The following is a 27,584-nucleotide window of genomic DNA, read 5'->3' as shown; positions in this document are numbered from 1 at the left end:
GCACGCGCCCCCGGCGGGGCCTGGGCTCGGGCGCCCCCTGCGGGACGCGCAGGCGCCGCAGGAGGCCGAGCGGGAGGCGGTGTCCCCGCGCCCAGGGCCGCCCCCGCCTCCGTCCAGGCTCCAGCCCAGGCCTGTGAGCGGCGGAAACGTCTCCCCGACGCGGAGCCCAACCCCGGGTTTCCCAGGACACTGGCGGACGGGGACCTGGAGCCCAGGGACGACGTGGAATGTGGACCAAACTTTCGCCACGTCCCGCAAAACCCCCTGCACCCTCCTGCGCTGCGGGCGGGGCCGCGGGCCTGTGCGGCCGCCCTGGAGACAGCGCGGAGGCTGCTCGGGGAGTGCCCGCTGGAGCCGCCCCGGACCGGCAGGTGCGCGGCCCGGAGCTCCCGGGAGATGGAGACGCGGGGAGACGCCGGGCACCTGCCCCGGATGTGCACGGCAGCCACACTGCGGGCGGAGCCTCGGTGCCCTCGGGCAGAGGATGGATAAAGAGGACAGAGACGTGTGGTGGTGAGAGAGAGAGGTCGGTGTCACTCAGCTGTCGAAGAGAAGGACATCTCGCCGTTTGCAGTGACGCGGACAGAACTAGAGGGATCGTGTTAAGTGAAATAAGTCACTCGGGAAAGAAAATGACCGTGTGACGTCATTCACAGGTGGAATTAAAGGAGCAAAGCAGATGAACATCTGTGAAGGGAAGGAAAGATGGAAACAGAGACGGAGGAAAAAGAGACTCTTAATCCGAGGAAACACACTGCGGGTCGCTGGAGGGGAGGGGAGGGGGGCGGGGTAACGGGGGATGGGCCTGAAGGAGGGCACGTGATGTCATGAGCACTGCTGTTCTCTCCAACTGGTGAATCCCTGAATTCCACCTCTGAAAGTATAATACACTACACTGTAAACCTAACTAATTGGGTTTGAGTTAAATTAACTTAAAAAAAAAAAAAATCCCTTGTATCAGAGCACATGTCCTTCCGGGCTCTCTGTTCTGCTCCTTCAGCTGATGCCAGAACCACCCCCCATGGGTCTGGTTTGTTTAAGTAGGCATCAGGCCTCTTCCATGGCCCAGCCCAGGGCTAGAACTCACGACCCCGAGATCAGGACCGGAGGTGAGGTCAGGAGTCGGATGCTTAACCGATGGAGCCAGCTGGGGGCCCGAGAACCACACTGCTTTATCCTGTGTCTCTGTGACATTGTTTGAAATAGGAAAGTGCTGCGTCCCACTCTGTCATGCTTCTCCAATACTGACTTGCTGTCCGGGGTCATCCGTGGGACGGATGTTAGGGTATTTTTTTTTTCTATTTCTAAGAACTGCCACCATGATTTTGATAGTAGTGACATTGAAACTGAGGGTGGCTTCAGGAACTGCGGACATTTTCATAAGCTGAGGCTCCCGCCCCACGAGCCCAGGATGGCCTCCCAGAGCCTGGAGGGTCTCAGCGCACAAGTCTCGCGCTCCCTGGGTTCAGTCTAACTACTTTGTTCTCTGTGATGCTCCTGAGAAGGGAGTCACATCCTTAATTTCCTTCCTGAGTCTCATTGTCGGGACACAGGGAGGCTACTGAGCTCTGTAGGGTCGTTCTGTGTCCCTGAACGCTCCTGAATTCACACCTTAGTTCTAACAGGTTTTGGTGGAGGCTCTCGGGTTTCCTGTTTCTAGTGCCGCGTCTTCAGCAAATAGGGACAGTGTGACGTCCCCCTTCCAGGTGTGGAACCTTTGCTGTTTCCTGTCTGTTGACTACATTAGGACTTCCAGCGCTGAGACGGGACCTCCTTGGCTTGTTCCTGCTCTTAGGGGAGATGATTTCAGGTTTTCACCCTTGAAGATGACATCAGCTGCGGGCCTTCCTACACGGCCTTTACACTGTTGATAGACATTTCCTCAAAACCCACTGTGCTTTTGATGTTGTATTTTGTCAAATGATTTTTCTGCAACTCTTGGGGGGATCGTATGCTTTTTGTCCTTTCTCTTGTTTCTTGTTTTTTTTTTAAGATTTTATTTATATATCTTGAGAGACTCAGAGAGACAAGGAGAGAGAGGCAGAGACACAGGCAGAGGGAGAAGAAGGCTCCATGTAGGGAACTCGATGTGGGACTCGATCCCAGGACTCCAGGATCACGCCCTGGGCCAAAGGCGGGCGCTAAACCGCTGAGCCACCCGGGCCACCCCATGTCCTTTCTCTGGTTAATGTGATGGATCGTGCTGACTGATGGCCAGAGGGGCCGTGGGGGGCAGGTGGGCAACATGGATGAACAACAGTAAAAGCTACAAGTGTCTGGTTCTAAATAAAAAAATCCCAGAAATTTAGAAAGTACAGCCTGGCAATAGAGTCAGTACTGTTGTGACAACTTTGTACAGGGACAGACGGTGACACCGCTTCTCGTGGGGAGAGCTGAATGAGGCATACAATTGTCAAGTCACTAGTTGTAGCCCTGAAACTACTGTCACATTGTGTGTACTTCAATAAATATCAAGGAAAAGGGGTTTCTGGTAGGACTCCCGGTGGGTCCGTGAAAGGCATTTACACGGTCATTACACACGAAGGCACCTCTGCAGAGGGGATCAAGATGCTCACGTGTCTTCATGTTAATTTTTAGAAGATTTACTTGACAGAGGGTGCAGTGGGGGGGGGGGGCGGAGGGAGAGGGGGAACCTGGAGCCGACTCCTCACCCACCAGAGCCCGAGCCCCACGCGAGGCTCCACGCCACAACCTCGAGATCTTTTTTTTTTTAACTTCGAGATCTTGACTTGAGCCAAACTCAAGAGTTGACGTGGAACCGACTGAACCACCCAGGAGCCCTTCAAATGTTCCTAACTGCAATCCCTGCTGTAAACCCTGGGGGGCAGGGGACATCTGTGGCCCCCAGTCTGCCTTGAAGGGTGGAAGGCCTGCAGGGCCCGAGGATGGGAACTGAGGATGTGGGAGGTAGGGATCAGTCATCAGGTCTGGGTGAGGCCCAGGTGAGGACCACAGTCACCAGGTCAGGTGAGACCCATGATCCCATGTAGGGATCAGAGACACCAGGTCCAGCTGAGGCCCAGGTGGGGACCACAGTCACCAGGTCCGGGTGAAGCCCAGTGGGGGACCACAGTCACCGGGTCCAGGTGAGGTCCAGGCAGGGACCAGAGTCACCAGTTCCAGGTGAGGTCCATCTGTGAACCACAGTATACTGGGTCCAGGTGAGGTCCAGGTGGGGACCACAGTCACCAGGTCCAGGTGAGGCCCAGGTGGGGACCACAATCACTGGGTACAGATGAGGCCCAGGTGGGGACCAGAGTCACCAGGTCCAAGTGAGGCCCAGGTGGGGCCCACAGTCACCAGGTCCAGGTGAGGCCCAGGCGGGGCACCACAGTCACCAGGTCCAGGTGAGAGCCAGGTGGAGACCAGAGTCACCAGGTCCAGGTGAGGCCCAGGTGGGGACCACAATCACTGGGTACAGATGAGGCCCAGGTGGGGACCAGAGTCACCAGGTCAGGTCAGGCCCAGGTGGGGATCGTCACTGATAGATAGAAGCAGGTGAGGCTGTCAGGCTGCACCCACCAGGCAGACAGGCCCTTCCTCTGGTGCCCGGCCAATCTCAGAGGGTCGGCGCTCCCTCAGGATTCAGGGGAGGGAGGAGCCCTTCTGCTCCCTCCTGTCCCCATTTCCCTGCTCTGATGGGTCCCCACCACGGAGCCCTCTCTGTTGCAGGCACACCAAGCAGGGTCTCCTCAGGACCTGTTACTGTGGAAGGTCACCAACCACCAGGGCTTTCTGCAGTGAGTCCCCTGGACACCCCTCATCCATCTCAGGGAGGGTGGCATTTGCAGGAACACTTCTCTGGAGGCTGACCCCCCCCAGGTTGGGACCTCATCCCCTGGAGCCCTCTGAGGGCCATGTCTGCGCTGGGCTGCAGCTGAGAGACCCCGGAGGCCGACCCGGGACGTGGGCAGGAAGGGAGCTGGGCCCAGGGGAGGCCCCTGGACACTCAGAGGAGGGGCCCCCACGCCTGTTTCGGGCAGGCCCAGGTGTCTGCCTCCTGCATCGGGGGGGGGGGCGCGGGGGGGGGGGTGTCCAGTCCCTTCAGCAGGGGATCCCGTGGGTGAGGAGCTCTGGGGCCGGGGCGTGCTCTCCATAGGGGGCTCTCACCCACACCCCCCAGCCAGGGCCCCCACAGTCCCGAAGGCTTCTGCGGGGCTGCAGCTAGATGCCGGGGACCAGGCCAGGGCGGGGGGGGGGGCGCCGCAGAAGGAGGGCCCGACCAGCTTGGACAGGAGGAGGGAAGAGGAGGAGGGGGCTGCCCTGGGCGGGAACGAGGGAGGGGACAGCCCAGTGGCCTAGGTCGCAGGGGACGAGGATGCTGGGTCAACAGCCCCACGGGAACTTGATGGAGGCTGGAGACCCCAGGTGGGGCTCCCTCAGCCCTGCTCACGGCCCAGTGGCTGCTGGGATGGCTCAGGGGTGGTCGTGCTCAGGGGCTCCAACAGGACAGGAGGTGAAATGGGCCAGGGTGGCAGAGGGGACAGCAGAGAAGGGAGTCAGGGGACAGCAGGGGGAATGCCAGGGGGCAGGGGGAAGCCGGCTGGACGCTGGGCAGTCAGGCTCTGGGGAGGCGGAGGGACCTCAGCGGGACGGTCATGGGGCACCCAAGCCACACTGACAGCTCTCGGGCTGGTCCATCCAGGAGGGGGACAGGTCACCCCCTGGGGGCGCCGAGGGGTCCCCGCCCAGCCCACCACCAGCAAACACCCTTCTCAGACCCCCCAGACGCCGCCCCTGCCCGCCCTCAGGCCGCTGGCAGCCCCTGCCCTCCCTTGAGGAGCCCTGCCCTCCCCAGGCCCCTGGGTGCAGACGGGGGGTGGTGGTGGCTATGGGGCCGGGGCCTCAGGGCTCTGCGTCTCTTGCCTTCCAGGGACAAGGAGCTGCCCGGCTCCAGCCCCCAAGAGGCCAAGGTGAGAGCCCGTCCTGGGCCCCGGGCAGGACGTGTGGGGGGCTGGGGCCAGCTGTCTGTACCCCATCCCCCAGGACATCCCCGGGCATCTCCCCAGTCCCCCGTCCCAGCGCTGCACGGGCTGCCGGGAACGCACCCCAGACCCGGAGCCGCGGTCCGCGGGGGGCCCTGTGCCTTCCTGGCTCCTCCGGGTCCTGCGGGGGACTGGACGGGCCGAGCGCCCACCTCCCGGGCTGGAGCCTCACCTGCGGCCCCCGCTTGTCCTCTTCCAGAAACTCCACCAGGAGACCCGGCGCGTGGACAAATGTATAAAAATGCTCAAGCGATGGGACCACTACCTCCCCAGCGAGAAGGTGGGGCGCTGGGTGCCCCCAAGGGCTCTCCGTCCTGACGGGGCTGGGGGGCCGCCCTCAGTGTCCTCCTGCCCCGTCCTCAGGGGAGCCCCCTGCCTGGGGAGAGTCTGCTGGGAGCTCGAGCCTCCCCAGGCCCCGGGACGGTGGTGGGGGAGCGTCAGGTCGGGGCTACGGTCCCTGCTCCTCGTGGGGGACGGGGCCCAGCTCCAGGGAGACCCAGCCTCTCCGCAGACACCCTGGAGCTGAAGCCGGAACCTTCTAGATGCCTCGCGCTCACTGGGCTCCAAGGGGCCGCCCTGGGCCCCTCTCACCAGCCCTGCCTTCCTCCCTGCAGCTGCGGCGCACCGCGCCGGGTCTACAAGGGGGTCCGCCCCAGGTGCGGGGACAGGTGTGGCTGCGATTGCTGAACGTCGACCAGGTTAAGGCCGGGAATGCCGGGAAATACCAGGTGGGGCCCGTCCACTCCCCGTGGACCCTCAGTCCCCTCACCACCAGGGCTGACCCCCTGTCCCCTCCCCACTCAGGGCTGACCCCTCATGTCCCCTCCCACCTGGGCTGACCCTCAGTCCCCTCCCCGCCCACGACAGCTGGGCACAGGCCCTCACGCAGGCCCCGCCGGCACGGTGGGCACTCCCGCCGTCCCCAGCCTCCCAGGGGAAGGAAGGAGGTTCCTGCAGGACACATTCCCATGGTGGCCCCTGGGCTCCCTGCCCAGGACGGCAGCTGCTGACAGGTCAGGGTCTGTGTCCCTGACGCCGGCTCCTCCTCCCGGGGTCTCCCCGCAGGAAATGAAGGAGGCGGCCCTGGTCTCCTCCCGGGACATCATGCAGATCGACCTGGACGTCAACCGCACATTCCGCAGTCACACCATGTTCTGGGACCGCTACGGGGTCAGGTGAGGCTGCTGGGCCAGTGGGGTTCAGGGGCCCAGGGGAGGCCCGGGGACTTCCGTGCAGGGGACACGGGGTCTCTGAGGCCGGGGGGAGCGATGACAGCAAACAACACACTGCCACATGGTAGGGTGCTGGGGATGACCCCCGTGCCCCCACCCCCGGGGTCTCAGGATGGGGCCTCTAGGGGTCACTGTCTGAGCTGAACCCCAAGGGGGTGAGGGGGGGCCCCGTGAAGAGCAGGGGGCCGGGGTGGGAGTGTGGGGGGCAGTAAGGGGACCTGGGGGCCAGGGTGCATAGCTGCGGCTGGACCGGGACACATGGACCCAACGAGGGTCGGACAGGTCAGGGTGACACCCCCTCTCGGTGCTTTATGTATTTCTGAATTCTGTGCATTTTATTTTAGACAATTTGCAGTTGGTGAGCACACATAGTATGATGACCCCCAGATACTGCCCCCGGTCCAGGCAGGCTCTGCACTGAGCACACGGGGCCCCAGGGGCAGGGGTCACAGCAAACCCCAGACTGGGGTCGCCTTTATCTGTAGACGTCTCCGTGTGCACCTTAGAGAAGGGGGTGCCCTGTGTCCGCAGGCCCCCCCACGCCATCCCCCCACACCATCCCCCACACTCACACCCCCCCCCACCCCTACACTATCGGTCCCGCCCCCCCCCACAAGGATGCGGTGCAGCTGCCCTCTGTGGGACATGCTCAGCCTCCCCGGCCACCTTGGGGTTCTCTGGATGGCCTGCTCCCGTCAGAAGCCCAGGTGTCCCGTAGAGTCCCCAGAGGCTGCGGGGAGGGGGGAAGGCAGGGAGCCCCCGACAGGGGGGTGCAGGTGGGTGGAGCAGAGGGTGCAGCTACCTCTGTGTGCAGCGGGTGGGGTGTGTGGGAGCCTGGGACCCCAGGGCTGACCTGCAGGGGCACCAGGGGCAGGGCTGAGGAGCCACCATGCAGGGGTGTGCTGGGCTTCCCAGGGGGCCGCTTGGACCGTCTCCCCATGAGAGCTCGGTGCTCCTCCCTGCAGGGAACCTGCTGCCCCGTGGGGCCCCTGCGGCCCTTAGAGCACGGCCGGGTTAGGCTGACCTGTGACCCCTGGCCCAGGGGGAGCCGGCCTCCAGCAGCCCTGGCCCGGGGGCCGCGGAGCCGGGGTGCAGACTCAGGCCGCCGTGCAGGGGGCATCGGGCGGCTCCTGGCAGTGCTGAAGGGGCTGCACCCCATACCCCCCCGTGCTCAGATAGTGATCCCAGGAGTTCGCAGCCTGTATCGGGGTCACACCTGCATGACGTTCCCTGCTCTCCTCACGGTGGCTCAGACCTGGAGCCCCGAGATGCTCCGGGATGGGCGGGCCCGGGGTCCCCCCAACAGAGTCCAGCCCAGGGACACTTGGGAAGGCCTGGGGGTGCACTCAGGGCCACGGATGCCCCGGCTGCGTGGGCTCGGGGCAGGGGCCACATGGGGCTGGTGTTCCTGGGACACAGGGCCAGGCCAGGGCAGGGGAGGAGAGGCATCAGGGACTGCAAGGACCGGGACAGGGGGAGCGCTGGCTCCCAGGGGGCGTGTAGGGGGGTGCTGCTCCAGGGCTGGAGGGGGCGCTGGCGGTGCTGGGGGAGCCCGGAGCTGCACACCCCACGGCGGGAGCCGCATGGAGGCATCGGACACCCCAGGGTGCACATAACCCCCGGTGCACTGCATGTGTGAGGTCGCCGCCTGTCCCCGTGCGCAGACCTGACCCCAGAGATTGGCCCCTGCGGAGGGGCCCTGAGGGCCGCGGGGCTGGTGTCGGCACCTCAGCGGCCTCACTGGGCGGGGGCTGACTGAGCAGAGCCCCCCGCTGTCCCCCCTCCTAGGCAGCGAGCCCTGTTCCAGGTGCTGTCTGCCTACTCCGTGTATGACACCGTGAGTGTCCCTGCCCCCGCCTCCTGCCCCGCAGGCGGCCTTGTCCTGAGTGCTGGTGACCAGTGGGACTCACAGTTAGGGCCCCAGCTCCACGGCCCCGAGATGCCGGGGAGGGTCTCTCTCCTCCGGGACGGGCAGGGGGCTGGGTGCAGACCTCCCAGGGGAGGCAGGGCCTGCGTGCCCAAGGGCCGGGACTGCCCAGGGCCCCCGCGTGCACCGCGGCCGTCCTAGAACTCGGATTTGGACCCTGATAGACGGGACTACTGATGAGAACCCGGGCGGGGAAGGCTCCCACTCCCCTGAAGGGCAGGAGGCCCAGGCGCCCAGGAGGCCGCCCCCTTCCATGGGGCATTCCAGAAGGGTCCCCGAGGACCCCAGCTCACATGCTCCCTGGCCCCGTGGGGTGTCCTGGCCCAGCTCCCCTCGTGGGACCTCCCAGGGGCCACAGTCAGGCTCCCGACCTGCCCTCAGGGTGGGTCTCCAGACCTGGGGGGTCCCCTGCAGCTCACGGAGGCCCCTCCTCCTGGTCTGAGGATGGGGGCCCTGGCACGGCGGCCGCAGGGCTCTGTAGCGGGGCCCGGGGTGCTGGCGCCCGAGCTGGTCCGGGTGGCCCTCACCTGCCCCCCACCCTCTGGGAGCCCTCTCCGGGATCCGGGAGCCCGGGCTGTGATGGAGCCGGGGGAGCCTGACGCCCACGGGGAGGGCTCAGAGGGGGCTTCGGGGCGCACGCCCTTCGTGGGGCTCTGGCTCTTGCAGGAGGTGGGCTACTGCCAGGGCACGAGCGAGATCGCGGCCATCCTCATGTTCCTGCCCGAGGAGGACGCCTTCTGGGCGCTGGCCCAGCTGATGACCGACAGGCACGCCATGCACGGTAGGGGCCCGCCGGGCCACCGGGTGGGAGGGGAGCTCAGGAGGGCCTCCCTGCAGGCTGCTGCTGCACCGGGGGGCAGGCGGGAACCCCCCCAGCCCGCCCCCCCACGGGCAAGGGCCCCACCTCCCCAGTGGCCTTGGGGTCCCGGAGCCACGGCCGCCCGCCCCACCGTCTGCAGGCGGGGCTCACACTCCCGCTGCTCCCCCAGCCTCCCGCTCGGCTGCCTGCTTGCCCCCCAGGCCCCCCTGCCAGCCCATGGCCACACAGGGCCCAGGGGGCAGCGTCTCCCCCTCCCGGGGGCCCCCAGCCTCACTCCCAAGCCCCACAGAGGGCCGTGCACGCCCATCACCCTCCCTGTGGCCTGCACCAGCTGCCCCTCGGGGCTGGGGACCCGCCTGTCCCCACAGCGGCCCCTGCAGGAGAGAGGGTGCTGGGTCAGCCGGGTCTGGTCCTCAGCCCCCAGCCCACACCCCGCGGGGTCTGTGAGGACGAGGGTCCCCAGGCCCCGCGCCCCCGGCCTGGGAGGCAGCCCTGCCCTCTGGGAAGAGCGGGTCCAGTCAGGGCTCCGAGGGTGGTGGGCACACGGGGGTCAGGGCGTGGGGGGAGGCCCCTGCCCCGACACCCCCCACCCACCTGGTGCAGGAGGAGCCTCTGATTGTGGGGGCCTGGGGCCTTCTCAGGCTTCTTCGTCCCGGGCTTCCCGAAGCTCCTCAGGTTCCGGGCTCATCATGAGCGCATCCTCGAAAGAGCTCTCCCCGACCTGAAGAAGCACATGGCGAGTGGGAGCTCCTGAGGCTCCGGCCCCAGGGCCCGGGGCAGGCGGTGGGGGGCACGGCCCTCTGAGCTGCCCAGAGTCGGGGTCACAATCCTCCTCTGGGGCCCGGGGCGCCCTCGGGGCTGGGCGGGGCCGTGGGGAGCACGTCCACCTGGCTCCAGGTGCCGCGGCGTGGGGCCTGAGCACCTCCTGCCCTTCCACCAGGACGAGGAGCAGATGTGCACAGGAATCTACACCCCCAAGTGGTTTCTCCAATGCTTCCTCAGCCGGGTGAGGCCCCCCCGGGACCCCCAGTCCCGGACCTGCCCCCTGCCCCCAGGGAGTGCCCAGCTCAGCCCCACCCTCCAGACGAGCCAGGCCCGACCCTGGGGCCCTGAGGCTGAGGCTCGCAGCCCAGCCCGTCCTGGAGAAGCCCAGAAGCCCTCGTCCTGGACGAGGTTCCGGGGGGCGGGCCGTCTCTGCCTCAGCTCCCCCGGGGGAGGCTGGGTCAGCCTGGGGTGTGGACGGGCCCTAGGCCCATTGGGCGGCCAACCTGGGGTCCTCTCGAGGCGTGGTGTCGTCAAGTGTGGGCAGAGTCTGTGCCCCCAGGGGTGCAGGAGGTGCTGGCCGGGGTCGGAACCCGGAGCGGCCGGGAGCCCTGATCTCCCTGGGAGGAGGGCACGCACGGGGGGGCTGTGGGGCCTCGTCGGAGGCAGCCGGGGGGCAGATGGCAGGCCTAGCCTGGCCCCAGCCAAGCCCCCCCGGGGCCCTGCTCAGGCCGCTCCTCCCACCCCGCTGTCCCCTAGACCCCCTTCCACTCACTCTGAAGCTGTGGGATGCCTACGTACTCGATGGGGAGAGGGTGCTCACGGCCATGGCCTACACCATCCTCAAGGTGCACAGGAGTAAGTGAGCCCCTGGGAGTCCAGGTGTGCCAGGGGCGGGGGGCAGGGGCAGTGACCCTGTGCTCTGAGCAGCACCCAGACCTGGGGCGGGGGGATGGCAGGGCAGGCGGGTGCAGCGGGGCTGCCTGAGAGGAGCAGCGGGCAGGGGCCACCCCGGCCAGCGCACTGCCCACGGCGCTCCTGGGCACAGCGGGGCCCCAGGGCGGGGCCCTCTGGGTCTGACTCTCGCCCACCGCCCAGAGCGCCTCCTGAAGCTGCCCCTGGAAGGGCTCCGGGAGTTCCTCCAGGACTCTCTGGCCCAGCCCTGGGCCCTGGAGGACGAGGCGGTGCTCAGACACCTTCTGGCCTCCATGACCCAGCTCCGGAGGATGCGGTGCGACCTGCACCCCCCCCCAGGTGGGCTCAGGGCCTTGGCCCCTCCCGACTCGGCCTGTTGGGGCTGCCCACAGGGGACAGAGCCCCTGGGGCCACCATCCTCATCTCTGGGGCTCTCCTCTTCTGCTCCAGCCTCGGGGACCTCAGGCTAGGGCTGGGCGGGCCGGCACCCACTGCAGGGCCTGGGCACCAGTAGTGTTGGGGGGCTGAGCACAGGGCCAGGCCAGGGGGCCACGCGGGAGCCATGAGGACCCCGGGGATGTACCACTGGGAACACACAGCCTGCTGGAGACGCTGACCCCATCTGCCTCTTTCCAGCGGGACCTGAGGAGTTCCCCACGTGGCCCCTGGGCCTGGAGCGAGTGTCCCTGGCACCCGGGCCTCTCCTCCCTTCTCCGGCCTCTGAGCCACCACCCAGGGTGGAGGAGCAGGCCTCCCCAGGCCCAGCCACCCAACCTGAGCCGCCCGGACCCCCTCCCAGCCAGGCCATCGTCCAACTTCTCCCCCAGCGATGGAACTCCCTCCCCATCCTCCCAGTGCAACAAGATGGTGCAGGCAGGCGGCCCCCGGACATGGTGGGCTTGAAGACAAAAAACGGGGTCCCCTTCCCTTCAGCACCTGCCTGGGCCACCCCAGAGGCCCCGTGACAGACCAGGCCCTGGAGCCCCCCCTGCGACTCCTATCACGGGGTCCCCCCAGCCCCCGAGGGACGACGCTGTCGGGCCCAGGACACCCTTCCTGCCCCGTGGCCACTGCAGCTCGTGCCCCTCGCTGGGCAGTGACGGGCACAGCCAGGGCAGAGCCAGGGTGGCGCTGAGCCCGCTGCCCCGAGGCCCCGCACAGGCCCGAGACCCTCGGCCCTCCGCGTCCATGGGGCAGCTCGATGCTCGCGGGCCTCGGGGGCAGAGCGTGGCGGTGAGTGCGGGGGCCCGGAGGCTCTGGCCCGCCGTCACCGTGCCCTGCCTCGTCTCGCTGTCCCTCCTGGAGGGCGGCACCCCCCACACAGGACACCAGCCCCTGACCCAGAGGGACCTGGGCTGGCCTGGCCCCGGGCCCTGTGGGGGCAGGGGCGACTCGAGCCCCCCCCAGGCCCAGCACTAATGGGATCCAGCGCCCCGGGGCCCTGGCCAGGCCTGCGTTCTGGCCCCGGGCTGAGCGAGCCCTCTCACAGCCGGATGTGGCCTCCTGGGCCCTGGGCGTGCCCCACAGATCCAGGTCGCTGACCTAGGGCAGTCCTGGGGATCCCGGGACACCCCAGGGCAGGCCAACAGGGGCAGGCCCGTGGGCCCCACCCGCACCCACACCAGGAGGCAGGCTCCTCCACGTGCTGGGGCTCCAGCAGTCACCCGGTCCCAGGGGGCCTGAGGCCGGGGTCCAGCTGCCCTGCAGGGACCCAGCACAGGAGCCCATGAGCCGCAGGTCCAGGTCAGCCCTGCTGTCCTCAGAACCGCCTCTCAACGCCCCAACCTAAGGACACACACCCCCACCCAGAGTCTGCACAGGCTCCCAGGTGGGGGACTCCAGCACCTGCACCCCCGTGGGATTCCCGCTTTCCTCTAAGGACAGGAAGGTCTCCCTCCCCAGGGGAGGGCGCACACCCTCGGCTCTGAGCCCGTTTGCTGTTGAAAGTTCAATAAAGTGTTGTGTGAAAATGCATGGCCGGCTCATTTCTGCGTCTCCCGGAGCTCTGTGCACGGGGCGTGGAGAGACCCCCAGAGAGAAGGAGGGGGGACCACCCAGGCCCCGACCAGCCCCTGCAGGGGTGCCGCCAGGCACACACAGCTGATGTCCCCACGTGCCCTCCAGGGGCGGCCAGACACCAGGGTCAGGACCCCACAGACTCTACTGTGACTCAGCCTGTGCCCCGGGGCCAGGATGGGCCTGGGAGAGAGTGACAGCCAGGGAGCCTCAGGTCACCAGGGTCTGTGCAAAGCACCCTGGGAGGTCTGTGCTCCCTCTGTCCAGGGGGCCTGGGCTGCCTGGGCTCCGGGGCACTTCCACCCCTTTCCACCCTGTGCCTGTGCGTCTGTGGCACAGAGGGCCCGTGGGGCGGTCAGCGTGGCCCTGGAGGGGACGTCAGGACAGCAGGCCCTTGCAGTTCATGCACTTGGGCCACCCTCACCGGGCGGGCTCAGTGCGCACACCTGGTGCTGCTGGATCTCTCGCACCAGAGTGTGGAGGGCACCCTGCACGCCCTAGAGAGTAGGGGCTGGGTGAGCGTGGGGCTCGGCCTGGGAGCAGGCAGCGCTGGGGACCGAGGGACCCCAGCCCTGTCCCCACCCCGACTCCCACACACAGGCAGCCCCAGGGCTCCCCCCATGGGCAGCCGGCTCCTCAGGATCTCCCCCCAGGGTGGCCCCGAGGTCTGGCTCCCCGCTGGAGAGGCGTCGGGGAGAAGAGAAGCAGTCGGTGCTCGGCGGGACCCACTGCCACCCATGGGAATGTGGCCGAGCCAGACCTTCCAGCTCAGCTGACCCTCCAGCAGGACGTCACGGCAGGAGGGAGCCCAGGGTCGGCCAGGAGAACCCAGCTAGCCGCCCAGCACCAGCACCAGAAATGATGGTGTTTCAACCACTTCGGCGTCAGGATGACGCGACCCGAGGAGCAGATCGCTGCACAGAGACAGACACACACACACCCCAAACCCAACAAAAGTCGGATTCCCCCGATCGTTGTCAGACAGCAGCTGGATGGTTACAGACATGAAGCTGGGGTCCCTGGTAGGACACACGGAGGACACTCCAGACCACGGCTGCAGGGGCGCTGGAGGCCCGGGGATGTGCCTGTGGGTGCTGACGAGGAGCGCGGGGCGGCGGGAAGCATCCTACAGAGTGGGGCCCCTCCTAGGAAAAGACGCCGGGGCCCTGCGAAGGCTCCGGATGCTGACATCTGTCCTCTCTTTCAACTTCTGGTTTTCCCTCTATTCTGTTCTTCCTCATTCTCCTTCAGCCTCCACCCTGCATCCGAGCCACTGACCACACGGGCTTCGTTACAATGTCAGGTCCTAAAAGGAGGCTGAGCTCTGGCTCCCGGGATCGGGAAGGATCATTGCCGAGGTTTGTGCTGATCCACCGAACTCGTGCCTTCGCAGCTCTTCTCTCCCTGCAGAACGAGGGGAACCACAGGCCTTACAGGGAAGGAAGCCCACTCCCACTCGGGCGGAATCGTCCCTCGTGGAGGACGTCATCGTCCCTCGTGGAGGACGTCATCTGGACCAAGGAGTGCAGCGGGGGCGTTCAAGAACAGGTCGCAGGTTAGACATAGTCCGCTTTGAGGTTTTTCCTGAAGCAAGCACTTACCTTCGATGTCATGCTTTATTAGTTCATCCATTTATTATTTGTTAAATATTTTATTTTTATGTCCTCTCTACACCTAACATGGAGTTCAAACTCACAATCCTGAGATCAAGATCCCCCGACCAGGCCAGCCAGGCACCCCAGTGCCATGTTTCTTATCTCTTTGCTGGCTCGCCTATCTCTGCATCCAACTGGGACATTGAGTCCATGACGGGGGAGCTTTAGCTACCTCCGAATCCTAGAACGTTCTCACTGCATCCCAATCCTAGAACGACCTTCGCCATTGAATAGCACTTTAAATCAATCGTCAGTCAAATGACTCCTGGTAAAGGAAATGGCCAACTTTTCATGTGTGTGGGCCCCGCTCCCTATTTATAGCAGCAATGTCCACAATAGCCACACTGCGGAAGGAGCCTCGGTGTCCATCGAAAGATGATGGATAGAGAAGCTGTGGTCTATGTGTACAGTGGAATATTCCTCATCCATTAGAAATGACAAATACCCACCATTTGCTTCGACGTGGATGGAACTGGAGGGTATTATGCTGAGTGAAATAAGTCAATCAGAGAAGAACAATCATCACATGGTGTCACTCATACAGGGAATATAATAGTGAAAAGGATTATAGGGAAGAGGAGGGGAACTGAGTAGGGAAAAATTAGAGGAAGACAAATCAGGAGAGACACCTAACTCTGGGAAACGAACAAAGGGTAGTGGAAGGGGAGGCAGGTGGGAAAGGGTGACTGGGAAACAGGCACTGAGTGGGGCACTGGCCGGGATGAGCACTGGGTGTTATATGCTGGCAAATTGAACTCCGGTAAAAATATACATAAAAAATGAAAAAAAAAAGGGTGCAGATAAATAAAAATAGAAAATAATAAATAATTAAGAAAATCGATGAAACCAAATTGAAAAGATTAACAAAATGTTCCATTGACAACATTTAGATACACTAAGAAAAAAAGAGAGATGATGCAAATAACTAAGAACAGAAATAAAAGTGGGGACATTACTACCAATCTTACATAAATAAAAAAGATTATAATAGAATAAATATGAACAATTAATTATAAGCAAACAAATTAGGAAACCTAGATGAAATGAGAAAATTTCTGAAACTTATGAATTACCAAAACTAACATAAGAAGAAACAGAATTATTTCAACAGACCTATAACAAGTAGAGACTGAATCAGCAATCACAAGCCTCCCAGCAAAGTCTAGGAGCAAGTAGCTTTATTGGTGAATTTTACCAAATATTCTTAAAAATTAACACCAATCGGGGATCCCTGGGTGGCGCAGCGGTTTGGCGCCTGCCTTTGGCCCAGGGCGCGATCCTGGAGACCCGGGATCGAATCCCACGTCGGGCTCCCGGTGCATGGAGCCTGCTTCTCCCTCTGCCTATGTCTCTGCCTCTCTCTCTCTCTCTCTCTGTGACTATCATAAATAAATAAAAATTTAAAAAAAAAAATTAACACCAATCTTTCACAATCACCTAGAAAAAAATAGATGAGGAAACAATTCCTAACTTGTTCTATTTGGCGAGCATTAGTCTAATGCCAGGAGCCAAAAACACCACAGAAAAGGAAACTATCGGTCAATATTCCTTATTAATGTAGAAATTAAAATCCTCAAAAAATAGTAACAAACCAAATTTTAAAGCATACTAAAAGGATTATACACTATAACCAAGTGGTTTATCCCAGAAATGCAGGAGTGTTTCAAAATATGAAAATCAATGTTGTAATACACCACATTAATATAATTAAGCAAAACCCCCACACAATCATCTCAACTGACACAGCAAATTCATTTGACAAAATCCAACATCTTTCATGATTAAAACACTCACCAAACTAATTATAGAAGGGAATTTCCTCAATAAGATAAAAGGAATTCATGAAAAACCACAGCTAACATCATAATAGTGAAGGACTGATCCCCCTAAGATCGGGAATAAAACAAGAATGTCCACTTTCACCATTGCTATTCAACCTTGTATTGGTAGTTCTAGTCAGACCAATTAGGCAAGAGAAGGAAACAAAAAATACACAAACTGGAAAAGAAGTAGTAAATATTCATAGATAACATGATCTGATAAATTAAAAAATCCTAAGGTATACACAATAAAGAACTATTAGATCTATAAACGAATTCAGCGAAGTTGTAGGATGTAATACCAATACACAAAAATCAGTTTTTATTTCTAAACACTAGCAATTGAGAGAGGATAAGTAGTGAGTGCTTAATGGTAAAGGCTTTCCTTTTGCGCTGACAAAAATATTCATGATAGATACAGAGAGTGATAGTTGTACATTGTGAATATATTAAATGTCACTACCAACAACTTTATGTATGTAAAGGTCACCACAATTTAAAAAAATAACTCTGGTGCCTAGGTGACAATTGCAGACCAAATACATCAGAATCTCTGGGGGTTGGATCAGGTTTCATTATTTTCTAAAGTAACCCAGGTACTTCTTCTGTATAGCTAAGATTAACTACTTGTTTACATATAATAAAGAGAATTTAGTAAGTGGTTGATATAAATAGAAGATCCTTTGGGAATATGGCTGGCATAAAGTATTTTGCAATGCCAGGTACTTAAAACTATAATGTTTTGTTTAAGTTCGTTTTATTGCATAGCTTTACTTAAGAGCTTTATTGCATAGCTGTCATTAAAATGTGCAATTTTTAGCTTTATGAAGTTATTCCCTATTGCCCACTCTCTCAACCTGAGATCTGAGAGTTCAATTGTAGTCTTTAAATTTTGAGATGCCATTTTGATAATCTGAGAAAAAAAAGATCAGTACAGCAACAAAAGTTTTCTTTTATAATGAAACTTCCCAATACATCTCCAATCTGTAAAAAATAAAATAATCTTACCTCTGTTTCCTGTCTTCATGAACGCCCTCCATCTCCCTTCCAGCTATCATGTTTCTTCCTTTCTCCGTTCACCAAAACTCTGAAGGAGTCCTACTGTCTCTAATTGTACTCCTCTATCCTCTCCCGAACCCACTCAAATCCCATTTTCTATCCCATCACTGCATCAAAACTGCTATCAAAGCCCCCAGTGATTTCCATTCTGCTCAGGACAGCAGTCAGTTGTCTTCCAGTTATTTAATCAGTCACACATGACAGAAGGATCGATTCTACCTCCTTCTTCCTTTGACTTTTTTTGATGGCATATATCCTCCTGTTTTCCTTCTTAAGCTGCCCAATCATTTGCGGGTTTTTTCTTCACCTTCCCGATGCCTCAGACTCAGTCCTTGGACCCGCTCCACGTTCTAGGTACACTCCCCCCATCGGTGACCTCAGCCTGCCCCGCGGCGCCTCCGTGTCACCCGCACGCAGATGGCTCTCGGGTCTCTATCTCCGGCAGAGAATCCGCTAGGCTGCAGCAGGAGCGGAAGCCCACTCAGCCTCAGCGTTGAGATGGCTCGTAGGACGGTCATACCCAGGGGCACCCCCCAAAGTCTGTTTCCAGTCTTTCCTTCACGGCACATGGTGACCTCAGTGCTCAAGGTCCCAGTTCTGGAGTCACGTCCCACATCATCCTGCACACATTTCATCTATCAGGCGGCCCCCACGGGAGGTCACGGGAGGTCACGGGAGACGCGGGGGGGGCGACGGGAGGTCACGAGAGGTCACGGGACACGCGGGGGGGGCGTCGACGGGAGGTCACGGGAGGTCACGGGAGACGCCAAGGAGGGTCGACGGGAGGTCACGGGACACGCGGGGAGGGGGGTCTCCCTTGTGGCGGAGGGAGGCGACCAGCAGACTGTGGGCCGGAGAGAGGCTCAGCCGCGGTGGTTAGAGCTCGGGAGCGCCTGGCGTGAACTCGGGTCTCTAAGTCACCGCTTGGCCCGCACGTCTCTCACGCCGCCCACACGGAGACGGCCGCCCAGCGGAGCTCGCGCCACGGACGCTGCGGCCTCGAGGAGCCGCCCCGACTCCGCCCCCAGCCCGGCCCCGCCCCCGGCGGAAGTTCCCGGCGGGCCGCCCCCGCGGCTTCTGCGCCTGCGCGAAGATGGCGGAGGAGGGGACCGTCCGCGTGGTCCGCTGTGGCGGCAGCGAGCTCAACCTCCGGAGAGCCGAGTTCTCCGCGGATTCCAAGTACGGGGCCGCGGCCTCGGCCGCCGGGTGGAGGCGGGAGGGGGCAGAGGTCAGGCGCGTCGGGCTCGCGGACCCGCGGTCCCGGGCTCGGGGGGCGCGCGGGCGCCGGGGCCTGAGGCTGCGGCGGAGTGGAAGCTCCGCGCTGTGACCCCGACGCTGGGCGCGCCTCTGCCCGGGGCCGCTCGCCCGCGGGTGGGTGCAGGCCCGGGGGACCCCGCGCCCCCGAGTCGGCGCGGCGGGGGGGCGGGTGTGCGCACGGCCCCACGGCACCTGGGGAGGGGTGGGCGCGGGGTCCCGGCAGGACCTCGGGAGGGGCGGGCGCAGGGTCCCCGCGGCACCTGGGGAGGAGATGCTCCAGGGTCCCCGCAGCACCTCGGGGCGGGGGGGAGGGCGCGGGGTCCTGGTAGGACCTCGGGAGGGGTGGGCGCAGGGTCCCCGCGGCACCTCGGGGAAAGTATTTTGGCAACCTTTGGCAGCTTTGCGTGATGAATCGGGGTGTTCGTTTCTGTGCGGGATAACAACATATGTAAACCCTGGTCCCTTTTCTCAGGAGTTCGGTGTGATTGGAAACTAAGATGCTCGCTAGGTTTAAAACCTGGTTCTTCCGTCGTGTGATCTTTGCAAGTTCTTAATCTTCTCTTCAGTTGCTTTTCCCGTAAAACAGGAATATTTTGTAATCCATCTCCTAGGGTTGTTGAGATTGCTTAAATGCTGTCAGGCGTAGAAAGCAAGTAAACAGCCTGGCAGTTAATGGCTTAGTGTTCGTCAGTTGTCATCTTCCTTGTTGCTCCCTTGTCAGCATCATGTAGAAGTGATACCTTGTAGGAAGAGGTTTCAAATTTAAGGCCGGTGACCCTTAGTAAAAACACCTTCTGTCTTGGAAGAGTCAAGATAATAGCTTAGGAAAGTTCATATCCCTCACAAAATCTTGCTTGTGGCCGTATGATACTTGTTGAACGCAGGCGAGACTGAAGGAGCTTTCAGGAGCGTTCATAAACTGCCCTAAGAGTAAATCCTTGATCCTTCCATGAAAGAGGGTTTTGTTGATATTTATCTTCTACATCAGGAAGAAATGGAGACTTAAAGGGTGCCAAAGTGCCGCCACTCTGGGCCTAGATCTAGGTATCCACTCTCTTTTTCCCCCGTGTACTGTCTCTCCATTTTACTGTAACGACACGCAGTATTTTCTTTGCTAAGTCTTACAATTTGTTTTCAAGTATTTGTCAACTATGTATTATTTATGACAAGTTGATACGACAGAAATTAAGATAACTTTAATATAGATCCTACCTTCAAGACCTTACAGTCTTGATGATGAAAAGAAAATAATTTGAAACGTGTTTCATAGTGTGGTACTTTGGAAGTTCCTAAGTAGGAGAGAGCACTTCAGACTGAGGGTGGGCGGTTCCCAAGGAAGTGATATTTAGGCTAGGCCTTAGCAGGTGAGTGGTATCCTGACTAGGGGATATGGACAGGGGGCGTTGCAGATAGCGGGCACGGGCAAAAGGAGTAGAAGCCTGAGGATACTGGACAGACTATGGTCCAGTTAGCTAGTACGAATGGTGGATGAAGAGAGCTCGTGACGGAAGAGGAACATGAAGCCGGCTCTTGATCGTTTGGTCCAAAGAGTGTATATTTTTATTCAATAGGTGGAGAACGATGGGAGGTACATGATTGTGTTTCTTCAAGAAAAATTAATCCGAAACCCATTTATAAAACTGTGTAATAAGTGGTGGAGAGCAGCAAGATCAGAGGTGGGTTGGCTTAGCATACTAGAGGTACAGTGTTGGCGTGGAAGGGAGAGTGATGTTGAGGTTTCCCTTCACTATAGGATCTTGGAAGAGTAACAGGAGTTTGCCCCACCAGTGATATTGGGGGAGGATATCCAGGCAAAGTGTGCAGCTTTAAATTGCTGGGGTGATGTGAGGGATAAGGAGTATCACGTGTGTACGGTCAGTACAGCATAAGTCTAGGGGAGAAGAGTCTGGAACAGTATACACCAGGGCTTAAAAGGCTAATGCAGGCATCCAAGCAAGACATTACTTTGGCCTGAGCTAAGATAATATTAAAGATGAAAGGGATGCCTGACACCTGGGTGGCTCAGCGGTTGAGCATCTGCCTTCAGTTCAGAGTGTGACCCCAGTGTCCTGGGATCGAGTCCCGCATCGAGCTCCCTGCAGGGAGCCTGCTTCTCCCTCTGCCTGTGTCTCTGCCTCTCTGTCTCATGAATAAAATCTTTTAAAAAAATATTGAAGATGAAAAGACCATTTTGGAGTGATGTAGCAATTAGGATTATTGAGAAGATGATGAGTTCATCTGGGGGGCTGTTGAGTTTAAGGGTTAGGGAAATGACCAGTTGGACAAGCAAGGATTAGGTAGAAATTCAGTACTGAAGTTTGGGGAATTTGGTGAAGATTTAGCTATGTTTTTGTTGTTGTTCGGTTTTTGTTATCTATGTAGAATGTAGCAATTAAAATCAGTTCTCTAGCAAATTAATAGGGTTTTAGTGAACTTATCAAGGAGTTGAGGATTATCAACAAGCGTTGGTTAGTTAATACAGAAAGAATAAGGTAATTTTGTATTTTGCTTCAGGGAGCTTATCAAGAAATCTGAAACAGTAAATAAAACCATAGAATTGTGGCATATGCAAGACATTCTCCTGGTCACTGGGTGCTCTTGGAATTAGGACACAAAGACGTGTGCAGGGGGTGTTCTGAGAGGCAAGCCGAGCGCTGGGTGTCCATGACAGTAGGTGACATTCCTGTGTCTGGTATCACGGACTCCAGGTCCAGCACTGTCTGTATTACATCCTGTTACTTCCCACATTTACAGGATGCTCTGCATTAGGTTGCTAGGGCATAAAAGATTTTAAAAGAAGTCATTTTTGCCATTTGCATTCCTGAATTCTCACAAAGCTAATGTCCTTCTCTAGATATTTTTCTTTTGCAGGCCATTCTGTGTACTGCTGCTGTAATAATTTTCCTTGTGTTACTGTCATAATATTATTATTCTCACCCTTAGTCTTGCTCAGAACCCTGTAATAATCTTTTGTTGCCGTCCTTAAATACTGCTCTTTTGTTTGGCTTACAAGGCCTTCCGTGATCTAGCTTGAGTCTGCTCATCCAGTGTGTTTCCTGACATAACCCACTGTACACACTTTGCTTGTTAGAAAGGTACATTTCCAATTTCTTGTTAGTTGTATCCCAGCTTTTGCTTATGTTGCTATTTTTCCTTCCCAGCTCTTAAATTATGCATCCTTCAGAGCCTCATTTAAGTCCTGATTCCTGCTTTAAAGCATCCCTAACTTCTTGCTTCTCCACTTCATCAACAAAGATGAGTTGAGTCCTATGTGACAAGCATTGTGGTAGGTGCTTACATGCATTTCTGTCTACAAGGTTAGGTATTATTATCCCAATTGTATGGAAATATTTACTGAGTGTATACTGTGTGTATTAAGGGTGCATTTGCATGTGTTGTTTCATTTTATCCTCATAGTCACCCTGTGAGAAATCTTAGAGTGGAGAACAGTGACATTTTAGAGAAGTTAATTCTCCCAATATTATTCAGCCCATTTGTGGTAAAGCTGGCGTTTGAACCTATTTGTGTTTGACTAGTTAAAAAATGCGTCGTTCCCTACCATACGATACTTTTGTTACTGGATTTATAATAAGTACAGGCACCCTTCCTCCCCTGAAAGAGCTCACAGTCTGGTAGGGGAAGTCTTCCAAGGATGTCATGTGGTAAGTGCTGTGATAGAGCTAAGCCTGCCATCTTGTAGAAGCATTCAGAGTGGTGCTGATGTGGAGTGAGAAAATGTGAGGCTTCACCTGAGCTGAATTTGTCTTAAGGAATTAATTATAAAGTGTTCTGGGTAGACCACAAAATATACCAAAGCCTGGAGAGAGCATTTTCCTTTGGGAGCTTGCATTCAAATTTAAAGCCATTCTCTGCCAGGGAGCAAAGAGAGAGAGGACATTCCTTTCCTCTGGGGAAGCCTATCAGTTTGGAGTTTTCTTGGCACATGGTACCCTCTCCCCCACCACCATCTCAGGGGACCTGTTAGTATTAATGGAGTGTGTCTGTGGGGAGTGCAAGGATATTGGAGTTGTGAACCACTTTACTAGAGCACGCTTTTCAAGTGAAAAAGTGGTTCCAAGTACACCAGGTCAAATCACCAAAGGCCTTAGGAGTTTAGATCACATCCTAGAGACAAGTAGGAAAACACTGACAAATTGTAATTTAATTTTACCTTTAAGGAAGTAATGTGGTCAAATTTGCAAAATTAATCTGGTTTGAGTGGGAAAGGTGAATTGAAGGGCCACACCTGGAAACTGTAGGAAGCCCTTAAGAGTGGTCTAGCCTGGAGATGTTAAAACTCTGAATTAAGGTACTCATGGGAATGAAGAGGCTCCGGCTAGAGCGGTGATCATATACCTCAGATGTTTTGTTGCTTGAACTTCCTTAACCTATTAGTTAAACAACCATTTTATGACTGTCTCCTGGCTACAGCACTTACGGAATGCATCTTGATTTCAGAGAGGTGAAAAAGCAAGTGTCTTGGAACTGATAAAATAGGATAATAGTGACCCTAGTCAGCATCAGAAGATTTATTCTTATTCTGTAATAATTTTTTTGTTGGCTCATTTTATCCATTCAGTTTACCAAATCTTTGAGGACCCGATGGATTCTGTTCAACAAACTAGATTGGACATTGGGAATCAAAGATAAATTAAGGCCTTTGCCCTATCAGAGCTTATGGGCAGATAAGGAAGGTAGATATTTATGTAAACAAGTAATTTCAACACAACATAAAAAGTACTAGGATCAAGTCATGTACAGGGCGCTTTGGGAACACAGAGAGGTCTAGCCTAGGAATTCTGGGTCTGTACCTTCTTTTTTTTTTTTTTTTTAATTTTTGTTGATTTTATGATAGTCACAGAGAGAGAGAGAGAGACAGAGAGGCAGAGACACAGGCAGAGGGAGAAGCAAGCTCCATGCACCGGGAGCCCGACGTGGGAATCGATCCCGGGTCTCCAGGATCGCGCCCTGGGCCAAAGGCAGGCGCCAAACCGCTGCGCCACCCAGGGATCCCGGGTCTGTACCTTCTATAGCGGGGTGGTGTCCCTGGTGAACCGTGGAGAGTGGGGGATATGGAAAGATGCTGTCAGAGTAATGGTGTATATAGTAAGTGAATACGTAGCACACGATTTTTAATATATAATTTTTGAAACTGATGCTTTGAAAGAAACCTCTATTGCAAGAAGAAAATAACTTTCATGATATTCTGTAGATAGCTTAATCTCTTTTTACAGTCCATGAAAAAATCTTTTTTTTTCTTATTTCCAGGTATATTTTCTATGTCTCTGGAGACTTTGTTAAAGTTCATAGCACAGCTACAGAAGAATGTGTACATGTATTGCAAGGGCACAGAAATCTGGTGACTGGAATCCAACTCAACCCCAACAATCATCTACAGGTGTCAAACGATTTATAATTGAATATTTTAATATTGGCTTTGTTGTTGCCGGAAGATTGTAAATTGATTTGGGCCGGGAAACTTTCCAGGTTAGACTTAAAAAAATGCAGGTATCCCTTCCTTTTCAGAAGTTTGCATTATGCCACTTGGTTTTTACAATGAAAGGAAAAAGCAAAAATAACATTCAATATTTGTTTTGCAACAAGGTGTTATAGAGGCAGCATGCACCCCTTCCAGCTAGAGTGACGCTACCAGTCTCCTTCCCCAGGAGCCGCACTCAGCATCTTAGCACCAAGCCACCATAGTTTAAACTGTGTCTGTGAGCATCTGTACTTTATCTCGGTGTGTGTTTCATATATTCCATTAGCAAGATGAGTCCTGAGGTACCAGAAAAGCCTAAGAGAGGTTATTTTCAGGATCTGGGAACACTCAAGATTTTTCCATACAAATGAATGGTAATTGCTTCTTTGTTCTACACTATTTCCACTACAAAGGGTTTTATAGTAATACTTCCACTTAGCACGGGAAACCTGTATATTGATTTTCTGATTCAGGGTATTTTTACCCATTTTTAGTTACTAAAATAGGGTCACAGCCTAGAACTACATTGTCCCGCATACTGTGTTCTGTGAACCGTTTTTTTCCCAAGGATGCTAATTGGATGTTGCATGAAAGAAGACATTCCTGGCTATATGAGTTCCTGAAATTCAGGGCTAGATACAGATGAATTCTTGGGTTGTAAATCTTCTCATGTCCTTTTTATAAGCCTTGTGAATATCTGAAAAGACTGTATATGGTTTGTTGTTTCTCAAGCTTATATGCCCTTGAGCCCTTTGCTTTCTGGAACATGTGTTTGAAAACGTTGACTAAAAGAGATTGATGTAAAAAAAAAAGAGAGAGAGAGATTGATGTTGTAGACTTGTTGCTTTACAGATGAGGCTCGTTAATGCCAATGCAGATGTTAGGCCATCTTCAGACCAGTGCCGGTCAAGAAGGGCTTCTTAACTCAATGAATGGACCAGTTAATTTCAGGACAGACTTTGGGGTCCAGTTTAATCCAGACCTCTCGGTCACCCCATAAAGCAGCTCTTGCTTCTCAGAATTCAAAATAATGAAATGTCACTTTAATTCTGTTCTTACACTTCAGCAGTCGCTAAAGAGATCTCAGAAACAGTTTACTCTTGCTCTTGTTTTTGATCGGGTTCTGTTTTTCTGGATTAGTCACAGCCAGCTTAGAAGTTATTGCTTGATGCAAGAATAGATTTGCATTGCCATTTACTGTTACTCATAGGAGCAGTAAATGGCAAAGTAAACAGTAAAGGAAGGAGGGCATAAAGTGATAGGGATCTTTTCTTTCCAAATTAAATGAGCTACTGTGAAAATCAAAGTTAAGTAGCTTTTCTGCAGGGTGCAAGCACATATTTTTTTCCTTGCTGTCCTCTGGGGATTTGACAAAATAGCTTATTGTTATCTGTAGCATTTGAGTGTTTTTAAAGCAGAAATATCCTTTTGTTAAAATTGGAATTTGTGAAGTCTGTATTACTAAATTTTGTAGCAAAACAAACCAAAAAACATACATTGCATAAAAGATCTATTTCATGTTTCTTGAAAGTTAATAAAATTAGGGAACAATTTTATTGCCGGTTTGGTGGAGGTGATAGGGAATACAGATTCTCTGGACTTTGGAGTCCCGGGATTTGTGTTTTGACAGTCTAGGTTTGCCTCATTATATTTACTGATTCATGTTCATGATTTTTCCTTTATACGTAGTAATTGTGATGTGTATTTTCTGCTTACTATGATTCTTTTACTTGAATCAATAATATCATTTTCTGTTCTCTGATTCCATGTCCTCATTGGCAGAAATCTTAAAATTACCACTTTCAGAAAACTTGAAATTCTTTACTAATGTTATAACCAAAGTATTTCTCACAGGAACAGCAACTAGTAATCTGTTGTGACCTTAGTAAACTCAAGTCCACTGGGACAAAAATAAAAAATAAAATAAAATAAAAAATTAAAATTAAAAATAAAAATAAAAATAAAAATAAAAATGCGTGTTACTAAGGCCTCCTGGTGCTACCAAAGTGTGAGGCACAAACCAGTACCACAAATGGTTGGTTACCAGTTTGCAACTAGAAAACTGTAGAAATTGACCCAAAACTTTAGAGGACTTCAACATTGCTATAGCATCCAAGTGTATAACTTCTATATTGTGTTTTACAAAAATATTGTTCATTAATGTGTTGGACATTTTTTTTTTTAAATAGGACATTCTCAGATCAATTGAGAAGCACTCCTTTAATACCCATCTAAGATGAAAGGAGTTCTGCTAATAATAGAGGATGGGCTCTGGGAGAAATATTACCAACCTCTTAAGTGCTTTTTATAGCTCAATAACTTACCATCTCCCTCTTGAACATAGAAAGTGGACTTTTGTCCTCCCTCATTTTAATTAAAACTTGAAGTTTCTTCAAAGAGCTGTGATTAGATTTTCTATTTTGCAAAAACAATGAGTAGATGACTCTGCCTCTTTAAGGCTGATAATTTAATGAACAGAAAATACCATCTGTATCAGTTATTCATTGCTATCTTAATGGAGTTTTATTTTGTAATAACTTTTGTACTATCTTTACCCTTTTAGTTGTATTCTTGTTCCTTTGATGGCACCATTAAACTGTGGGACTATATAGATGGCATTTTAATAAAGGTATGTGGATTGATCTTCCATTTGAAAAGGGATGGCAACATCATTTAATGACACACTGTTTTCTTCTATAAGGCCTAATCTTTAGATAGTCTTTCTAAATAAGTTATGAAAGTCACACACCATAAAAGAAAAGAAATTGTTTGAAATTTTAAACTTACAACAAAAAGATAAGCAATAAAATTGGAAGAAAATATTTACAAGAGTTAGTATCCCTAATATACAGAAAATTCCCAAAAACAATAAGAAAATACTAATAACCCAGTAGGAAGAAATTGGCATAAGGTAGGAATATGTAATTCCCAGAAAAAAATAACATAAAAAGGTGTTTAACCTCATTAATAAAGAAGTAACAGCATTTTTCCCTATCAGTTTGGCCAAATTGCAGACTGCAAAAACCATCTAGTGAGAGGTAAAGTATAGAGAAACAGATACTTTTGTATCAGAATACAAAAGAAAATGGAAAAATAACTTTTGCTCCAGCGATCTCACTTTTTGGAATCTCTTGTAGAAATAATGTGTGTGTCAATACACACATTGTATTGTCAATATTGTAATATCTACAGCATTGTTTGTGGTAGAAAAATATTGAGTATAACCGTTAACATTTCATATTCAATAGATACTGTATAACCATTGAAAAGAAACAAGTGGATCTATATTATTAATTTGAAATTTTATTCAACGAATACATATTGAGTGCCTTTTGTATGCCAGGTATTCTTCTGATGGTGGGACATAGCAGTAAGCAAAATGGATAAGATTTCCCTTATGGAACTTACGTTGTGTGTTTTTGTTTTGTTTTGTTTTTTTTAATCTTCATGCATCTCTTGTTTATTTATTTTTTTATTTTAAAGATTTTATTTATTCATTCATGATAGAGAGGGAGAGAGAGGCAGAGACAGGCAGAGGGAGAAGCAGGCTCCATGCCGGGAGCCCGATGAGGGACTTGATCCCGGGACTCCAGGATCGCGCCCTGGGCCAAAGGCAGGCGCTAAACCACTGAGCCA

The 27,584-nt window shown here is 54.7% G+C and overlaps 3 protein-coding genes and 1 long non-coding RNA gene across 4 annotated transcripts in view; 3 read left to right on the top strand and 1 right to left on the bottom strand.

The window, feature by feature from the left end:
* The first annotated feature begins 3,095 nt into the window (after positions 1–3,095).
* LOC140625752 (USP6 N-terminal-like protein) lies at positions 3,096–8,308 on the top strand. The gene is made up of 6 exons (XM_072813288.1): positions 3,096–3,761; positions 4,895–4,934; positions 5,206–5,286; positions 5,621–5,734; positions 6,072–6,181; positions 8,027–8,308. Exons 3-6 carry the CDS (start codon positions 5,248–5,250, stop codon positions 8,304–8,306), a joined length of 543 nt encoding a protein of 180 aa, XP_072669389.1. The 5' UTR covers positions 3,096–3,761; positions 4,895–4,934; positions 5,206–5,247; the 3' UTR covers positions 8,307–8,308.
* A 284-nt stretch (positions 8,309–8,592) lies between these two features.
* LOC140625751 (TBC1 domain family member 3B-like) lies at positions 8,593–12,669 on the top strand. Its single transcript, XM_072813287.1, has 5 exons — positions 8,593–8,946; positions 9,926–9,991; positions 10,507–10,605; positions 10,846–11,001; positions 11,299–12,669. The coding sequence occupies exons 1-5, from the start codon at positions 8,610–8,612 to the stop codon at positions 11,625–11,627; spliced, it is 987 nt and encodes a 328-aa protein (XP_072669388.1). The 5' UTR covers positions 8,593–8,609; the 3' UTR covers positions 11,628–12,669.
* Positions 12,670–15,467: 2,798 nt separating this feature from the next.
* Positions 15,468–18,220, bottom strand: LOC140625753 (uncharacterized). The gene is made up of 2 exons (XR_012025079.1): positions 17,162–18,220; positions 15,468–15,712 (listed from the first exon to the last, which is right to left on the bottom strand). It is a non-coding gene; the product is annotated as an uncharacterized lncRNA (long non-coding RNA).
* A 16-nt stretch (positions 18,221–18,236) lies between these two features.
* WDR75 (WD repeat domain 75) overlaps positions 18,237–27,584 on the top strand; it is a 33,541-nt gene continuing 24,193 nt past the window's right edge. The window contains exons 1-3 of the mRNA XM_072813286.1: positions 18,237–18,391; positions 23,738–23,867; positions 26,512–26,577. Of these exons, the coding sequence (XP_072669387.1) occupies positions 18,306–18,391; positions 23,738–23,867; positions 26,512–26,577 (282 nt within the window). The 5' untranslated portion in view covers positions 18,237–18,305. The remainder of the gene's footprint in view (positions 18,392–23,737; positions 23,868–26,511; positions 26,578–27,584) is intronic.

Source organism: Canis lupus, chromosome 36 (assembly GCF_048164855.1).
Source record: "Canis lupus baileyi chromosome 36, mCanLup2.hap1, whole genome shotgun sequence".
In the NCBI taxonomy this organism is placed as follows: domain Eukaryota; kingdom Metazoa; phylum Chordata; class Mammalia; order Carnivora; family Canidae; genus Canis; species Canis lupus.
Note: the sequence above shows the minus strand (reverse complement) of the source record. Positions and strands in the feature narration are given on the sequence as shown.

Bases quoted from the DNA above. Each gene is read 5' to 3' on its own strand.
- LOC140625752 (XM_072813288.1), top strand. From the start codon at position 5,248: ATGCTCAAGCGATGGGACCACTACCTCCCCAGCGAGAAG. The intron at 5,287-5,620 runs GTGGGGCGCTGG...TCCTCCCTGCAG, and splicing joins ACTACCTCCCCAGCGAGAAG to CTGCGGCGCACCGCGCCGGG. The intron at 6,182-8,026 runs GTGAGGCTGCTG...CCCCCCTCCTAG, and splicing joins TGGGACCGCTACGGGGTCAG to GCAGCGAGCCCTGTTCCAGG.
- LOC140625751 (XM_072813287.1), top strand. From the start codon at position 8,610: ATGGGGGCCCTGGCACGGCGGCCGCAGGGCTCTGTAGCGGGGCCCGGG. The intron at 8,947-9,925 runs GTAGGGGCCCGC...CCCTTCCACCAG, and splicing joins CGACAGGCACGCCATGCACG to GACGAGGAGCAGATGTGCAC. The intron at 10,606-10,845 runs GTAAGTGAGCCC...CCCACCGCCCAG, and splicing joins CATCCTCAAGGTGCACAGGA to AGCGCCTCCTGAAGCTGCCC.